Genomic DNA, 15,963 nt, shown 5'->3' on the forward strand with positions numbered 1-15,963 from the left:
ACACAGGGAGGGAGTGGTTGTTGAAGGAAAACCCACACAGCCCATTCCCATCACATGATAACTAGAGTCATTGGCTTCATCATTTCATGTCTAGAAATCAACTCCAAATCCATGACCACTTGCCGTTTTAATGACTTTATTTTTTAGGAATAATGACTTTTAGATTAAGATAATAAGAGTAATTAAATAGGCATGAACATTATTAATTATTTACATATTTATATAATAAAAAAAATACTCGAATCGACCTAAAAATATATATTGGATTTTATTTTCTCCACCACCATCATTAATAATATATTCGTCACGTGACAAGCACCGATCGATCCATCTCCCAAATGATTAATCTCTTTGAAAACTATGCCCCGTTTCATTGTTTATTCTTCCTTCCTTGATATATATACCCCACACTTTATTTATGTCTAACCATGTTTCATTGCGAGTGAAATGTGAATGGCTTTGCTTCACTTTCTCTTTTGTTTTTGTCTTTGTTTTTGTTTTTTTATCTGTGCAATTTTAATTTCTCAACTAATAAAAGTACTCTTCCCACACAAAATTCATATGTGCACCAAACTTTGATTCTTCTTTTTATTCTATCGTAAAAATTTACATTATAAATAATAGAGAAAATTAATTTAGCATTTTTTTATTTTAGTCATATAATTTATTAAAGTTTGGTTAGTTCATACAGTAACTTGGATTTTTTCAATCTTTCTTTTTTCTTCACACTACTAAATACATCGAATATTGATTATTTGATCATAGTTAAATGGATAAATAAAGGAAAACAACCTCAATACTTCAAAATTAGAGGAAATAAAATAATTTTGTTGTTTCCATATATATTTGTTTATGTGTATTATAATATGTGTAACATAGGTCTCATGTGAGACCGTCTCACGGATCTAATCCGTGAGACGGGTCAACCCGACCCATATTCACAATAAAAAGTAATACACTTAGCATAAAAAGTCATACTTTTTCATGGATGACCCAAATAAAGATCCGTCTCACAGAATACGACCCGTGAGACCGTCTCACACAAGTTTTTGCCATTATAATGTGTGTAACATAAATTTTATTACTGTCATATGTGCACATACGAGATCATCGGTGTCTAATAATCAATATATGATGGATTCAATAGTTTTAGACAAAAAAAAAAAAGAAAAAAAAAGTCAAAGTTATCCGATGATACCAAACTTTAACGAATTAAGAAACTAAACTCAAAACATGTCAATTTACAAAATAAAAATTGAAATGTTTCCTAAATAATAAAAACTTGAAATAATTAGAGAACAATGATTTATAGATTAAAAATATATATTAATTTTTCACTAGCTCTTTAATTCTCATGAGGAACCAATTTTTTCAAACATATTTTTATGAAACTTGTATGACATTTTCTCTCAAACATTTAACTGTTCACGCATTTTTTCCCATGCTTTGTTTTTGTAGTAAATAGCATTTAATTAATTACGCATATAATAGGGTAGAGAGGTCAACATAAAAGTATTTTTTAAATATCAAATAAAACTCAGCATTATGGCACCATGGAATCATCATTCGAAGTTGGGATTCTCCGTAGAGAGGGCATGGGTTAGGTTTTTCGGTTTCGGATAGTTCAAGTCGCATACTTTATTTTTTTATTGGTGTTTTTACTATCCGATCCGACTCTGGTAACTATCTGACTAGGTCAGATTAGGGATGAGAAAAAATACCGAATTTTCGGTATACCGTACAATTTCAGTATAATCGATATGCTAGTTATATGTATCAAAATTTTTATATACTGATTTTTGGTACAAGTATTGATGTGAATTTTCTTATATCGTAATTTGCATTACGATATACGATATATAATTTTCGGTACTGGTACGATATATGACGTCTAAGTCGGATACCAAAATAATGTCGGGTTGGGGTCTGGTATTCACCTTTTAAAAAATATTCTTAAGTTTTCTCATTTTGTGACTAAAAAAAAATATATCAAGAAAAAATAAGCTTATCGAAATAATCATATCTAATTTACACACCAAGTTAAACAAGAAAAATTCATATGTGAAATTATTTAAAATAAAAGGTATTATTTAACAAAAAAAATTCATTAAAAATTTTTTAAATCGAGTCATCAAGTATAATATATATATATATATATATATATATATATATATATATATATATATATATATATATATATATATATACACATACTTCTTCGTCCTCGCTTCATTAAATCCCTATATAAACTACATTTAGTTTTGTTAGTTTTGTCAATTCGATCAGTGCTTCAATTCAATTATAGTTAGGAGGGAGGCACGAGGTATTTTTGTATGTTTATTGGACTTGTAATGTCATTTATTATATATAAAAAAGTAGATGGACTAACTTTCTGTGTCATTCAAGATCAATCTATATTTTTAAAAAATAAGTAAATAATCGGATTCACGAATACCTAATCAGGTAGTTCGGGTAGACATTTTCTACCCGAACCCGACCCCATTTAATATAATCGCCCGAACCCGACCAACTACTCGATTTACTCGAAAAATGCATCCAATTGAGTTCGGGTTTGGGCAACCCGATCGGATTGTCCACTTCTATTCTCCGTCTTCAGTTCCAATATATGTCAAATAGGAAAATATAGAGATGTCAAAAAAAAAAAACCTATGTTTTCTACATTGACCCAAAATTCTTTAATTTTCTACATGAAAAATATTTTCGAAAAAAAACAAAAATATATGCACCCACCCACAATTCCCTAGAGAAAACATATGCACGTATAAAAAAATCTACGTAGTAATGTGTGTAATTAAGTAAAAGAAAAATATATATTAGATGAGTATTTTTTTTACTGTATAATATATTTCTGGAGTTAAACTTTACTGGCATTTCTGCAGGTTCCAGCTACTCAATTAATATTTCCTCAAACTTGACCGAAAAGTTGGGTCCGTTGACTGTTTATGGGTTTATAACTTAAATCTGCAGTTGTTTTTTTATGCAAGCTTTGAGATAAATTGAGAATTACAAATGAAATTTGAATAAAGGTTTCAAATTAATTAAAAGACGAGTCGATTAAGTCTAACCCTAAGGCGGTTTTAGGATTCGAAAATGTACTTTAGAATTTGATGTACAAATTAATTGAATGAGTAAATGAGTATGGTGGGGGCAGTTCCAAGGCAATAAATGTGAAGCGAATGAGTTTGAAAATTGATGCATATTTACTACGACATACACCAACTTATAAATTGTAAAATTGATCCATATTTACTACGAATACACCAACTTATATACAATAAAAGCAAAACATTAAATATATATTATCGGGGTTTTGTTCATCTATATTGACAGTGTTTTATCCAGTAATCATGTGGATGAATCATGATCACTCATTCAACTATGATATAAAGATGATCACGATTTATCTACTCAGTAAACATATCTTGTATGAAAGGAACGAGAATACCACCATATAAATAACATTTACCAAATACAAGGTTAGAAGTGGGAGTTTGAAGGTTGGAGCAGTTGACTGTTATTAATATTTCTTTAAAACAAAAAAGATAAGAAGAGTGCCCAGGAAGTGGGTGTGATGAGTGCGACATATCACTCGACAAAAGGTCTATTTCTTTATTTATTTTTTTATTATTTTGGGTTCTCGGAAAAGGGAACGAAATGAAAGAACAATGCTAAACACATTCCAAGCAATAATTATTCTTTTACAAAAATATCTGGGGAAAAAAAACTTAGTAGAGATGTCACTTCGAGATTCACAAACACACACGGGCTCTTATTTATTTTAGGTAAAAATTTGTGTGAGACGATCTTTTGTGTGACGAATCTCTTATTTAGGTCATCCATGAAAAATTATTATTTTTTATTGTGAATATCGGTAGGATTGACCTTGTCTCACAAGATACTTATTTTTTATTTAATTCAGTGGTCGGATAAACAAAATCAACAATCCAATTATTTTGTATATTTTTTTAAAAATTTGTTAGTTGGACTCAGTTTTGGACATTTTCTCTATAATTTGATTTGAAATGTAAAGATATTTCAGCTGTTTGCGTTGTTTATCGTGATCGAGTTAATTTTGAATTACCATTATTCGGTTTGATTTCGTGTAAAGTAAATTTTAATGACTTGACTTTTATGTAAATGTAGTAGTTGAATCAATATATTCTCACCTACTCGTGATACCTATATATAACATGATGGTGTTTAATTTTATTTTCCTTTTTTAGGTTTGAATTTAATTGAATCTCGAATTAAAAAAAAAACATGATATTTGAGATTTTAAGATAATATAGAAAATATTTTCCGGGTGCTGCAATGGTAGGTGGGGGGCTGTAGCGGGTGTGGATCTCCATGTGCATTATAGTCATTCCTGTTAAAAAGTGGTGCAAATAGTTTTTGGTTTGACTACGACACTCCCATTTCAGCAATTTGAGCTATCATTAGATTATTAGCTCAATACTGTATCTAAAATTCAATAATAATATTAATGGATATAGTATATATTGATAAGAGTAGGTATTTTGTAAGACGATATTAAGAATCTTTATCTGTGAGACGGGTCACTCCTTCCACAATAAAAAGTAATAACTCTAAGCAAAAAAAAACTTATGTGAGACAATCTCACGGGTCGTATTTTGTGAGACATATCTCTTATTTGGGTCATCCATGAAAAATTATTACTTTTTATGCTAAGAGTATTTTTTTTATGTATGAACTATGAAAGTAGGTCTCTTGTGAGATGAGTTCACGAATTTTTATCTGTGAGACGGGTCAACCATACCGATATTCACAATAAAAAGTAATAACTCTTAGCATAAAAAGTAATACTTTTACATGAATTACCCAAATAAGATATCTGTCTCACAAAAAATGATCCGTGAAATCGTCTCACACAAATTTTTGCCTATCGATAAATGTTCGACTTTAGATACATTTTTTAAACAATGTCCTACAGATAACATCTCATTTTTCGATTTAAACAATAAATAGGTTTTACTTTTCAAATGATGACATTTTAATCGCTACTTATTTTTTGGGTCAAATTTTGGTGGTTGAAACCTTTCAATAAGTTGTTTTTATTATTTTCTTTTTAGAAAAAGAAAACACCATCAAGTTGAGATGAAAAGTTTGACATATCCTTGAATATTCAAATTATAACAAGAAAAAAAAAATGAGATAGACTTGAGTAAGGCCTCATGTTCATTATTTGCTTTGTATTTAAAAAAAAAAATCTTTTTAAGATATTGAATGTTTCAGTGGCAACCTTTTTTCTTTTTTGTTTAGAAGTTAAAAGTAGTTGTGTTAAAGTTTTGAAGCTTCGAATGAACAAGGCACATCAAACATACCTAGGATGCTGCCTTTTTATACTTTGGTGGGTGGTGGAAGCATAGACAAGCCCCCACTAAATTAATCTTGTACTCGAAAAGTAAGCGACTTGGCCTTTTACATTATTTTTAAAAAAATAATGAGAAATATTGCGCCAAAAGGGGAAAAACAATCACATAAAGTTTAATACAATATATATATAAACAGAAAAATGAAATAAAAAAAACATGCAACTTAGTCAACTTCTATTTAATGTGATTCAAACACAAGTGGTGTTTGTTGACTTTCAAGATCTTTTCCTCTTGAACACATCTCGAATCGATGTTGGCCAGAAATGTTTCATATGTCCCAATTTGTTTTGGTACTAGCTCGTTTCTACGCATAATTTATTATATTGATTAATATGTTATTTACACTGTTTAATTTAATGTATTTCCTGATATAACATATGGGATTCGAGGATGTCAAATACAATAAGACAAAAATTTTTGTGAGACAGTCTTACGAGTCGTATTTTGTGAGACAAATATCTTATTCGAGTCATCCATGGAAAATTATTACTTTTTATGTTAAGAGTATTACTTTTTATTATGAATATTGATAGGGTTGATCCGTCTCACAGATAAAGATTCGTGAGACTGTTTCATAAGAGATTTACTCCTACAATAAACAGGAGGAGTTGTGAAAATGTTTGTAAATTTTATACCAGTTAGAGATGGATGAGTTTGCAATTTATTACTTGGAAAGTCGATAAAGATAAGATAAGCTCTTCCAGTTTAGGAAAGATTGAATAGGATCAAACAATGATAGCAGTTTGATTATATATATAAAGAACAGAGTTAATTGATTTGAAAAGAACGTGAAGATGGAGTGTTATATATATTATAATATATATCACAAAAAACAGCCATAAATATATACGTGAGTGAGTGTATTTAATGCCAGCAGTGTGAGGATGGAATCAATTTAATTCATTGAATCGACTGCTCGACCTCAAAGTAATGAGTTTTAATGATTGTGTTTCATTTAATAACAATTTTAAATTCATTCACCATAAAAAAGAAACAACACGAGTCCATTTGAAAGTTTGTATTTTGTTGTACTTCAAATTAGATTTGGATCATAATAATCTATTATGTTGAAAATACAGTACTTGATGTTATATATTTTTTACACGAGATGACCACATGATCATCTTGTTGACATCACATCATATAAGATAAATTTAAAAAGTTTTCAGATTATACGAGATGATCACATCACACCATATGAGATAAATTTAAAAAGTTGTGATCAGATTAAACGAAATGATCATGTGATCATCTCGTATAAAAAATGCATTACACTTGGTACTGTGTTGTAGTTCTGTCGATGCCTCACCGGATCTGGACCGTTGATTTTAAAGAATTTGATGGACCCCACATATGAATTGGTGGATCACGCATATGTGTGGTTAAAACTAGGCCTTTGATCTTCTCATGGGACAGTAGTCCCATGAGATCGAGTGAAATATTCCCTGTGTTTTTAACACAAGTAGAAAATCTAAATCCCTTCTAATAATATCCTTTTTCTTGAAACATCAAATTATGTTTAAAAATTCACCTATTCAATCATGTTTGGGTAACTTATACATTCAAATTAATTTTAATTTTTTTTATTTTATTTTGGATTTTGTTAATAAGTTTTATTTCTTTTAAAAATCTAGTATTAAAAACAAAGAATATTTTGAATTTTTTTTTTGGGTGCAGTTTTAATTAAAATATCAAATTTTAGAATATAGAACATGCATATCCTTGAACTGTGTATCCAAAGATAAATTTACACCCACCACTCAACACTATTTCACCATCACACTTGATAATTTTTCACAGTTTTTGTTCGCTCTCTCTTATTTACTGTAGTACGCGTACGATTTACTTATTAAATAGTAACCCAACTGCCCTCTTTCCCATCTCTTTTCTCATGTAATTCTTGCAGCTCTGGTCTCTGTATTTTTAATTGTTGTGTATTTATACAATGTTCACTCGTACGTATTATTGTCATCTTCGAGGTTTCGAGTTCATGGTGGGTTTTTCAAAGGGTATTTTACAGAATTTATTGGCATTCTGTCCACCTCCTCTTGTCCAGATTTTGTTTTCAGAAAAAAATTTTGCTTGCGGAGGAGGTGGGCATACTGCCAACTAGGTTCTGTTGGATTTTCTTTGCGAAACCCTCGTGAAAAATTGCTCCGGTCACACCTCAGAACACGCACTTCATGTGTGTGTTTTCCATTTTTCAATCTGTTGCCCCGTTTACAAGTTAAGGTAAAGGCTTAATTTACTCCTGATGTATTTTATCTCCACTGTTTAATTGTCAACAGTGGATCTTTTAATTTCTTCTGATGCTTGTTTTTATGTTTTTTCGTCACTGTTTTTGTTGCTAATCACTTTGTTTCTTCCGGTTTATGTCATGCATGAATTGACAAGTTTAAATAATTCAGTTTTCCATTTGCTTTCTGCATCTTAGATTCATTCGTTCAAGGCCACATGGAAGAATTAATATTTTGATATGCTTGAATGTTTTTCCAAAGATTAACACCGAAATATACTGTTATTGCATATGCTTTTGAATTTATACACCTTTCTGACCTGCAAATGCATATCCTGTAATTAAAGCTTGAAAAGACCTCTAGCTAGATGTTTGCTTCATAAGCTGCTTGCTTCTGTACCGGCGGATTCATTGTGTTGCTGACTGGCTTCATCAAAAAATTTCATGATTTCTATGTACATAGGTTAATTCCTGAATTTCTTAACCTCAAACAATAAGATATTTTTTGTTTGAATATTGTTATATAAATGTACATATTCAATGAATTAGATGTTGGCAAGAGTGCTAGCAAGCAGTACAGTGCAGTTGCCATGCTTCAACGAGATAGTGATTAGATTTTTCTTTAGTTCTTTAAAAAGCAGAACTTTTACATTCTAGCTAGCTCCCTCTTTTCACTGTCCATTCTCAGTGCCTATATAATCGTGGACTCATTCTTGATAATTTCAGCAATTTCATTTCAAACCCACTCTTATTTTTCTATATGCGATTGACTTCTATTCCATGTATTAAATCTAAAAATATGTACGGTTCATGCAGTAGAAGAGAAAAAGGATGTATCAGAAATAATAAAACATTTCAAGAAATTAACACAGCAGTACGAGAGATGGGATACTTAAATGGTGGTAGGCAGGAATACTATTATTAGGGCAGCAGCAGGGATTTTTTATTTTTATTTTTTATTTTTTTTTATGTTGGGAAAAGAGAATGCTTTTTGGCTGCAGATGTATATACGTCGTAGGCTCATGATTGAAAATCTGACAAGCGCCATTAATTTATTTATGGGAACACACAAGGTTTTTAGAATCCGTCTATCCCATTTTCAAATAAAAATTTTCTGACAAAAAAATCGTATCTCAAGTGGTTTATTGGTAATAATGATAATAATTAAAGGTATCCCATCCGTCTTTCATTCTAATATATGATAATAATTAAAGGTATCCCATCAATCTTTCTTTGTAATATACTGTTGGCCAACAACCTCGCAAGCTTCTCTCTCATGTATTTGTTAAATTCATCTGATCACTGTTCATAGAACTCAAACATTGTAATATCCAGGGTGGTAGGAGATCGAGTTTTAGTTTTATATGTTTTGAGTATTTGAAATTTTGATCTCTTTTTTTCTCGACTTGGAATATTGGTTTGTCACAATTATTTTTGTTGCAACTAATTCTCGAATCGAAGATAACTTTTCGAGGGTTAGAGCTTGATGATTTTTTGATATTGAAAAGGTAGAATACGAGAAACCTATTTTTTGGATTATTTGTTTGATTTCACTTGGTTAAATGTTGTTTCATTTCTTGCTCAATAAAAAGATTATATATATATAAAGTATTCTTCGCAGTAGTTTTCTTTTCATGTGTTCGAATACGAGATTTGGTTTAAAACGTGAAGTAGAAAAAAAAATTAAAAGGGAAAGATATTAAGATTCGATAGCTACATGAACCTTCAAATATCATTAATCATGTTGTACTTGTTAAAATATTTGGAATGTTTATATATATAAAATAAAAAAATCAAAACGGGCGCGATTTTGTCGAAATTTCTATAAAATAAATCTAACATTATAATGTATTGAGATTTGAATACAATCTAATATTTTTCCAAAAGTTGAGAAAAATTATCGAATTTATGATATATTGAGATTATCGAATCGAAAATATATATAAATAAAATTTTAAAATATATAATATTTTAAAACTATAAATTTATAAAATTTTAAAATTATATTGTTTTTTTTATATAAAACAATATATATCGATATCGTATCGAAATTTTCAGTATATTGTATAATTTCGGTATAATCGGTATGTTAGTTGTATTTATCGAAATTTTCGATATAATATCGATATAAATTTTTTTATATCGTAATTTTTGATACGATATATGGTATACCATCTTTAATCTTTCTAGTCTAAAACATGTATTTTTTGCTATCATTTGAAGCTTTGAAATGTTCGATTTAATGTAAAAAATCTAGTTGCGACATTCAATATTGATAATTTTTTTGATGTGATAAAATGTTAGTTTTCGAATTATCAACATATATGTAACAAATAAAATGTTAGAGATTTTTATGATATAATAATATTGAAAAAGAAAGATGAATATTTCTAGTAGATTATAAACTCACTCACAAGTACCTACCTATGAAATCATGAATCGTGTTCCTTTCCTTTGTAAACATGATAAAAAATTTTGCTACATTAATTATGTTCAACCACGCTTTTCAAATCTTATAATTCCATTCTTATTCGTAATTTGAGAAAAAAATTGTTACAATTAAGTCTCGAGATCGAGTGATCTCATCTTAAATTTAAGATTTTAATATTAGATTAATTATAAATAACCGGCTTTGTAATTTTATTCTAATCTCATCTTAAATTTAAGATTTTGATATGAGATGAATTATAAATAATCGACTTTGTAATTTCGTTCTAACTCCTGCATTTCCATTTCTCTTATATTCGGTTGTACAACTTACATTATGACACCATTTTTTTAAAAAAAAAACTTACATTATGACACAAAAATATTAAACATCAATATTTATTTGGAATGATGATTATTTTTCTTGCATGATCCACCATGCCATCATCGAGCAGATAATAAATTTAATTAGCATTTATTTGAATCGAGGTACTTTATCTGTAAATTAGAGGCGATAAAATGAAACTAGCACCTCATAAAAACTAATTGGGACTTCAATTTGCATGACCGAAATAAGTACTCGGTTGATATGCATGCAGAAATAATTTGGAATATCATATTTTCAAATATTTTAATCAACACGGCCCAGAAAAATTATTTTAATTTTATTCACAAGAGTGTATTATTAAAAATTCCCTACTATTATAAATTATAATAAAAAAATTCAATAATTTAAATAAAAAAGTACCCAACTCAATAAGAAGAATTACGAATTTATTTTAACCTGTTCTCACTTCTTTTTTTCTCAATTTGCAAATAGTATATATAGATTAATATGTTAGTTTTGGTGAATGGGGTCTCTTTTATTTTATATTGTCATTATGTAAATCATATTGATTTTATTGTCATAAATAAATTTAATGAAAAATATAAGATTTTAAATATATGTATGTATGTATAATTCATGACCCTGGATATATTTCGTGGGTGGTTTTGTTTGCTGGTATCCGCCCATGCGGCCATTCTTGTGTTGTGTAATCAATTTTACTTTCAAGTTCAAACCCTACTTCTTGGTAACATCATCCTATTTGTACTAACTATACAGAGTCCCACAACTTTCCTTATCAAATGGCTCCAACACTTTTGGAGTGAAATCACTGCTTACCATTTTTTTGGATAAAAACTTGCAAGACGCACTGTGTGATATCCAACTTGTATTGAATAGGTTTCTGGACATGATTTGTACCCCGACTTCACTTTCAAAACCCAAGAACTCGACGACATTGGTGCGACCATGCCTCGGGAATCTTCAAAGAATGCAATTCAACTATTTTGATAACAGTAAATATCGATAATAAGCAAGGTCTCTTGACATATAATCTGCTCAGATTTCCAAAATTAATAGTGAGTCTGGGGAACAAGAAACTAATAGTAATTCCGTGTGTTGTGTGGGACTTCAGTCTTGAGCTCTTGTTTCGACACAATTCTACCTTGAATAAGATAAAAAATGGCACACCAAATTATTGCACCTACTTATTTATGAACTCTGCTAGAGCTACTTCTACAGTTTCTGCACAACACAAGGGCGTGACTGATCCCATGTAGAATCCAGGACTTCGAACTCGACCTCCAGGAATTCAATTTTTTCTGATTAAACTATCAATCTCCAAATGTTCGGTTTTGTAATTTTAGATCGATTTAACCTAGAAACCTGGTTGGCTTCTTGCGTGTCGTGATCTCCTGGGCCTCTGAGACCCTGACATTAAAAAACGACACGGAGATCCTGTCTGTGATGATGAACTAGAGCTTTGCTCAATGAATGGCATTGGAGAAATTTGGTTGTGTGGATCACGAGAACCGGTTAATCCCCTCTGGTTGTGCAATAATATCGATTCTGCCATCACACGTTGCTTTGTGGCATCATCTACGTATAGAAGATCATCAATTCTTGCTACTAAGTTAAAGGCTAGGCTCTCCATTACCCTAGAATAGCTTTCAAGGATCGACTGTCCGATATCCTGGATGAAAAAGAAACCGAAAGTTTGGTCACAGGGTAGCTATTGCAGACATATAATTAAAATCAGACATAAAATCAGCCAAATCTATGTTAAAAAAATGAAATGTGTAGTATGCTCATAGTTTTTCTTCAGACATTGTACAATTGTATTTTGATGAGGCTTATAAATGACACCAGTTAGGATGTAAGTTTTAGGAGAATGCTAGAAAACTGTTGATAAATCAGGTAGAATATTTTTCAAACCACAGTTAGCACCAATATGTATGGGATCTTAACTTCAAATTGGTTACTCCAAATATAGACGGCCATCATGTTTTATAAAATATTATAGCATGAACATAAAAACCGTACCTTGTTATACTGAATCTTGTTCACGTCCAAAACAGTTTGAGGAAGGCCAGGAAAGTGCAACTTCAAGTTCTTGAGAAGAGCATCCGCTCGATGTGCATAGGTTTTACTCTTTTCTGTATCATCAACAAGGCCCTTTACCGTGCTACCCCATAACAAGCCTGTCTTTGAACGATTCGGTTTCTTCTTTTGAGATTTCAATCTCCAAAAGTGTACAGAACTCTCAATCCTGTTCACTATTTCCAGAGTACTGTATTCAGATGAAAGGTCCAGGAAATCAAGAAGACAATCGGGAGAGAACTGATCAGCGGTTATAAAATGGTAGAGGACTTCTCCTAAACAAGCCTTCTCACTCTGAAAGAACACAAACATTATGATATACACAAGAAACAGCTCCAATTAACAGATGAAAGGAAGAACATGTCATTTCTTTTTCATCACGTGAAAGCAACAGAACATTGTCAATTACATAAATAGGAAGTTCTTTAGTTAACAAGGTAATGCAATTCAACAGTATCTCAGTATAAGAAAGACATGAACAAAAAACTCCAAACGTCCATAAAAGAATGCTTTATTTTTCAAAATAGAAATTTAATTATCAAAATGTAACTTACCTTAGGCAAGCCCTCCAAGTAAGTTTGAGGCACTTCCATCTCTGAAAGCACGCTACTATTAATTCCCACAGCAGCTTTAAAAATTTGCTGTGTGCATTCCTTACAGTGTTGGAGTAGCTTTCTTGATCCCTCAGACAACCCTTTAGATGGAACCTTAGGGAATGGCAACCACCACTTTTCTTCAAGGGCAGTAGAAGGTCTCTGTGAAGATGTGGAACCTGGATATGCTTCAGCATGATCCCCATCAGCAACAACAATCCCCCGATCAACATAGTAAAATTCATTGTCATCAAACCCATCCAAAATGTTGATAAGCGTTACATCAAGTTTCTTAAGTGCTGGAAGATTCACATACAAGTCCGATCGTTGTTGAGTCACCATAACCTCAAAGGTCCCACCTCCAGGAAATTCTTGAACTGATGGGATGAGCTCTACAATAGAATAACTCACATATAAAAGCCACTCCATTTCACGTCGCCACATTGATTTTTTCTGCGGGGATAACGGCTCCAACTTCCAGAGCTCTCCGAAAACACTAGCTGTTAATATATAGTGAAGTTATGTGACCTCATGAGCGAGGACCCAAAAACAAAAAACAAAAAGAGCCTACGAAGAACACAAACCAGCAAGATTAGTTATTGCATTGGAGATTGCCAGGGCAGTGCTGACACCCTTCCCTCCCCCTGACATATCCTCTCCCAGCAACAACTTAGCAAATCTTTCCTTCATTAATTCAGCTTCTGTCATCATAAGCAACGTCCAATCAGAAAGAATAAAATGCACCATAAAATCGTTAAAAAACCAAAGTTAAAATAAATAATTGCTCCGCTAATTCCATATTTTGGAAAATCACAAATCTAAGACCTCCAAGTTTGATTGATCCTTTAGCTGAATGACCAACACATTTGACGGTCCTTTCCAATGCCAAAATGAACTCGTGGTTAATAATTTTACCAAAAAATAAAAATTACTGCGCTTTAGCACCAAGATATTTTTACAACAGTGAGTTGCAAATGCAAGCAAAATTGCAATTATTGTTTTGCCTTGCCATTTTGAGGTGGCTTGCATAAATGTCATGTATATGTGGTCCTTTCTCTATCAAAGAAAAATATAACTATGCAAGTAAGGAAACTACAAGAAATCGGCAATTTGCATAATAGTTAAGCCCCCTGATTCACCGGTTGAGAGGAAAGGTCGTAGCTATGCATCAAGATTGCATTTGCCGGGAATTTCGTTAACTTCACTATCGAACAAGACAAAATAAACTAAATTAAATCGAAGTCTAAATCTATATGTAATCTAGAAACTCAAATTGGTCCTCATTTATAAATGAGAAACCAAAGTTTGATGGTGCTAACATGGAAACTCACCAGACAATTCAGGCTGCTCGATTTTACCACTATCAGGTTTCTCCGGCGAGATGATGACGTGTCTATCTCCAACAACGGGCAACATGATCGGAGGCGGTGGCAAACAATGCGAATTCGGAGCCAAATACACAGGAGACGACGTCGTCGAGACCGAGGCCAGCTGATTACGAGAAGAAAACGTAGACGCGCTCGAAGTCGAACTCTCCGACTCGCTGACGTCAGCGCTCAAGCTGTAACTGCCTTCAAACCGGCGAGATTGCAAATCCTCAAATTCATCTTCCGACTGCGGAACTTCATTCTTCTCCATCCCACAATGACGGCTATGATCGTCCGATTGAATTAATCGAAGAAACTTGAGCTAAAACCACCCACCTTTTGCCAAATCCACTGCTTCAACGTAACAATCCAAACGTTAACAAAGTGTCATGATGGAAACTGGAAAGCAATAGTGCATGTTTATGATTTGAGAGTGAAGACTGAGGAAAAGTGAGAAAATAAAGAGAGCAGAATGGTAAATAAAGGTGCATGTGGTCCGTGGAGTGAAGTATTATGGCTCATTGAAAGTCGTGTTTGTTTATTTTGCTGCTACAGTGAAAGGTCTAATAAAAGTCGGGGGGAGGGTTCGTCCAAAGGGGCGGAGGAGGCCCCACCTTCACATGGTGGTGGCCGCCTTTGTTCTCCGCAGCTCCGACACCTTTCTTGCGCGGAAAAAAATTTGTTTGACAAATATTCAATATTTATAAAGATAACACATTAATTCATTAATGGATTGCATAGAAACTGTGGTTACCACACGATGAACTCTATATTCGCCGCCCCATTTACAGCTACTGAGATAAAGCCTGCAACATTTGATATGCTGGACAACTCACCAGGTTCCGATGGTCTAACGGTACCGTTTTATCAAGAAAATTTTTGGCATATCATAGGGGAGGAAGTGAGAGCTGAAGTCTGAATGAGGGGCTCACTGGAAGATTGGAATCATACAGTAATTAGCCTTATTTTGAAAATAATATGATTTGACATAATATTAATATGATTAAGCATTGTTCGGTGTACATGGTAAGAGACGAATGATTTTTAATCTTTCATTTATCATGTGTTTTATGTGCATGATTAAGATTATGATAGATCCGTTCAGCTCGCAGTCGACATGCAATTTATGCATTATTATTACTTTTGTTAGTGATTATTTAATTTTTAAATAGAAGGGACAATGTTTGATTAATTTAATTTTTTTTTAACATCTTAAAATTTAAAATAACTATAAATTCAAAAAATTTAAATATAATTTTTAATTTGACTAACATTATAAATAATTTAATTATTTTTAACCGTAATATTATAATTATTATTAATAATGATTTAATATTTAAATTTGTATTAATATTTTAATTATCATAATAAATGTATATTTATGTTACTATCAAAATTTAATTATTTTTTATAATATTAATCGATTTTTTTGTTTTTTTCGGAAATTATAATTAATGAAATTTTAATAATTAATATAATATGTTAATTTTATTTATAATTT

General features: G+C 31.5%; 1 protein-coding gene across 1 annotated transcript; it reads right to left on the bottom strand.

Annotated features, from left to right (window-relative positions):
- Nucleotides 1–11,228: 11,228 nt before the first annotated feature.
- On the bottom strand, nt 11,229–15,019 carry LOC140806579 (rop guanine nucleotide exchange factor 1-like). Its single transcript, XM_073163133.1, has 5 exons — nt 14,427–15,019; nt 13,680–13,796; nt 13,057–13,595; nt 12,446–12,796; nt 11,229–12,095 (listed from the first exon to the last, which is right to left on the bottom strand). The coding sequence occupies exons 1-5, from the start codon at nt 14,731–14,733 to the stop codon at nt 11,781–11,783; spliced, it is 1,629 nt and encodes a 542-aa protein (XP_073019234.1). The 5' UTR covers nt 14,734–15,019; the 3' UTR covers nt 11,229–11,780.
- Between the last annotated feature and the right edge of the window lie 944 nt (nt 15,020–15,963).

The sequence above is a fragment of the Primulina eburnea genome, chromosome 12 (genome assembly GCF_022965805.1).
Source record: "Primulina eburnea isolate SZY01 chromosome 12, ASM2296580v1, whole genome shotgun sequence".
NCBI lineage: Eukaryota > Viridiplantae > Streptophyta > Magnoliopsida > Lamiales > Gesneriaceae > Primulina > Primulina eburnea.

What these genes read in the sequence shown, in the direction of transcription:
- LOC140806579 (XM_073163133.1), bottom strand. Translation starts at nt 14,733, where the DNA reads ATGGAGAAGAATGAAGTTCCGCAGTCGGAAGATGAATTTGAGGATTTG. An exon ending in CGAGCAGCCTGAATTGTCTG is followed by an intron (nt 13,797 to 14,426) that starts GTGAGTTTCCAT and finishes TTATGATGACAG; the next exon opens with AAGCTGAATTAATGAAGGAA. An exon ending in ACAAGATTCAGTATAACAAG is followed by an intron (nt 12,096 to 12,445) that starts GTACGGTTTTTA and finishes TTTTTCATCCAG; the next exon opens with GATATCGGACAGTCGATCCT.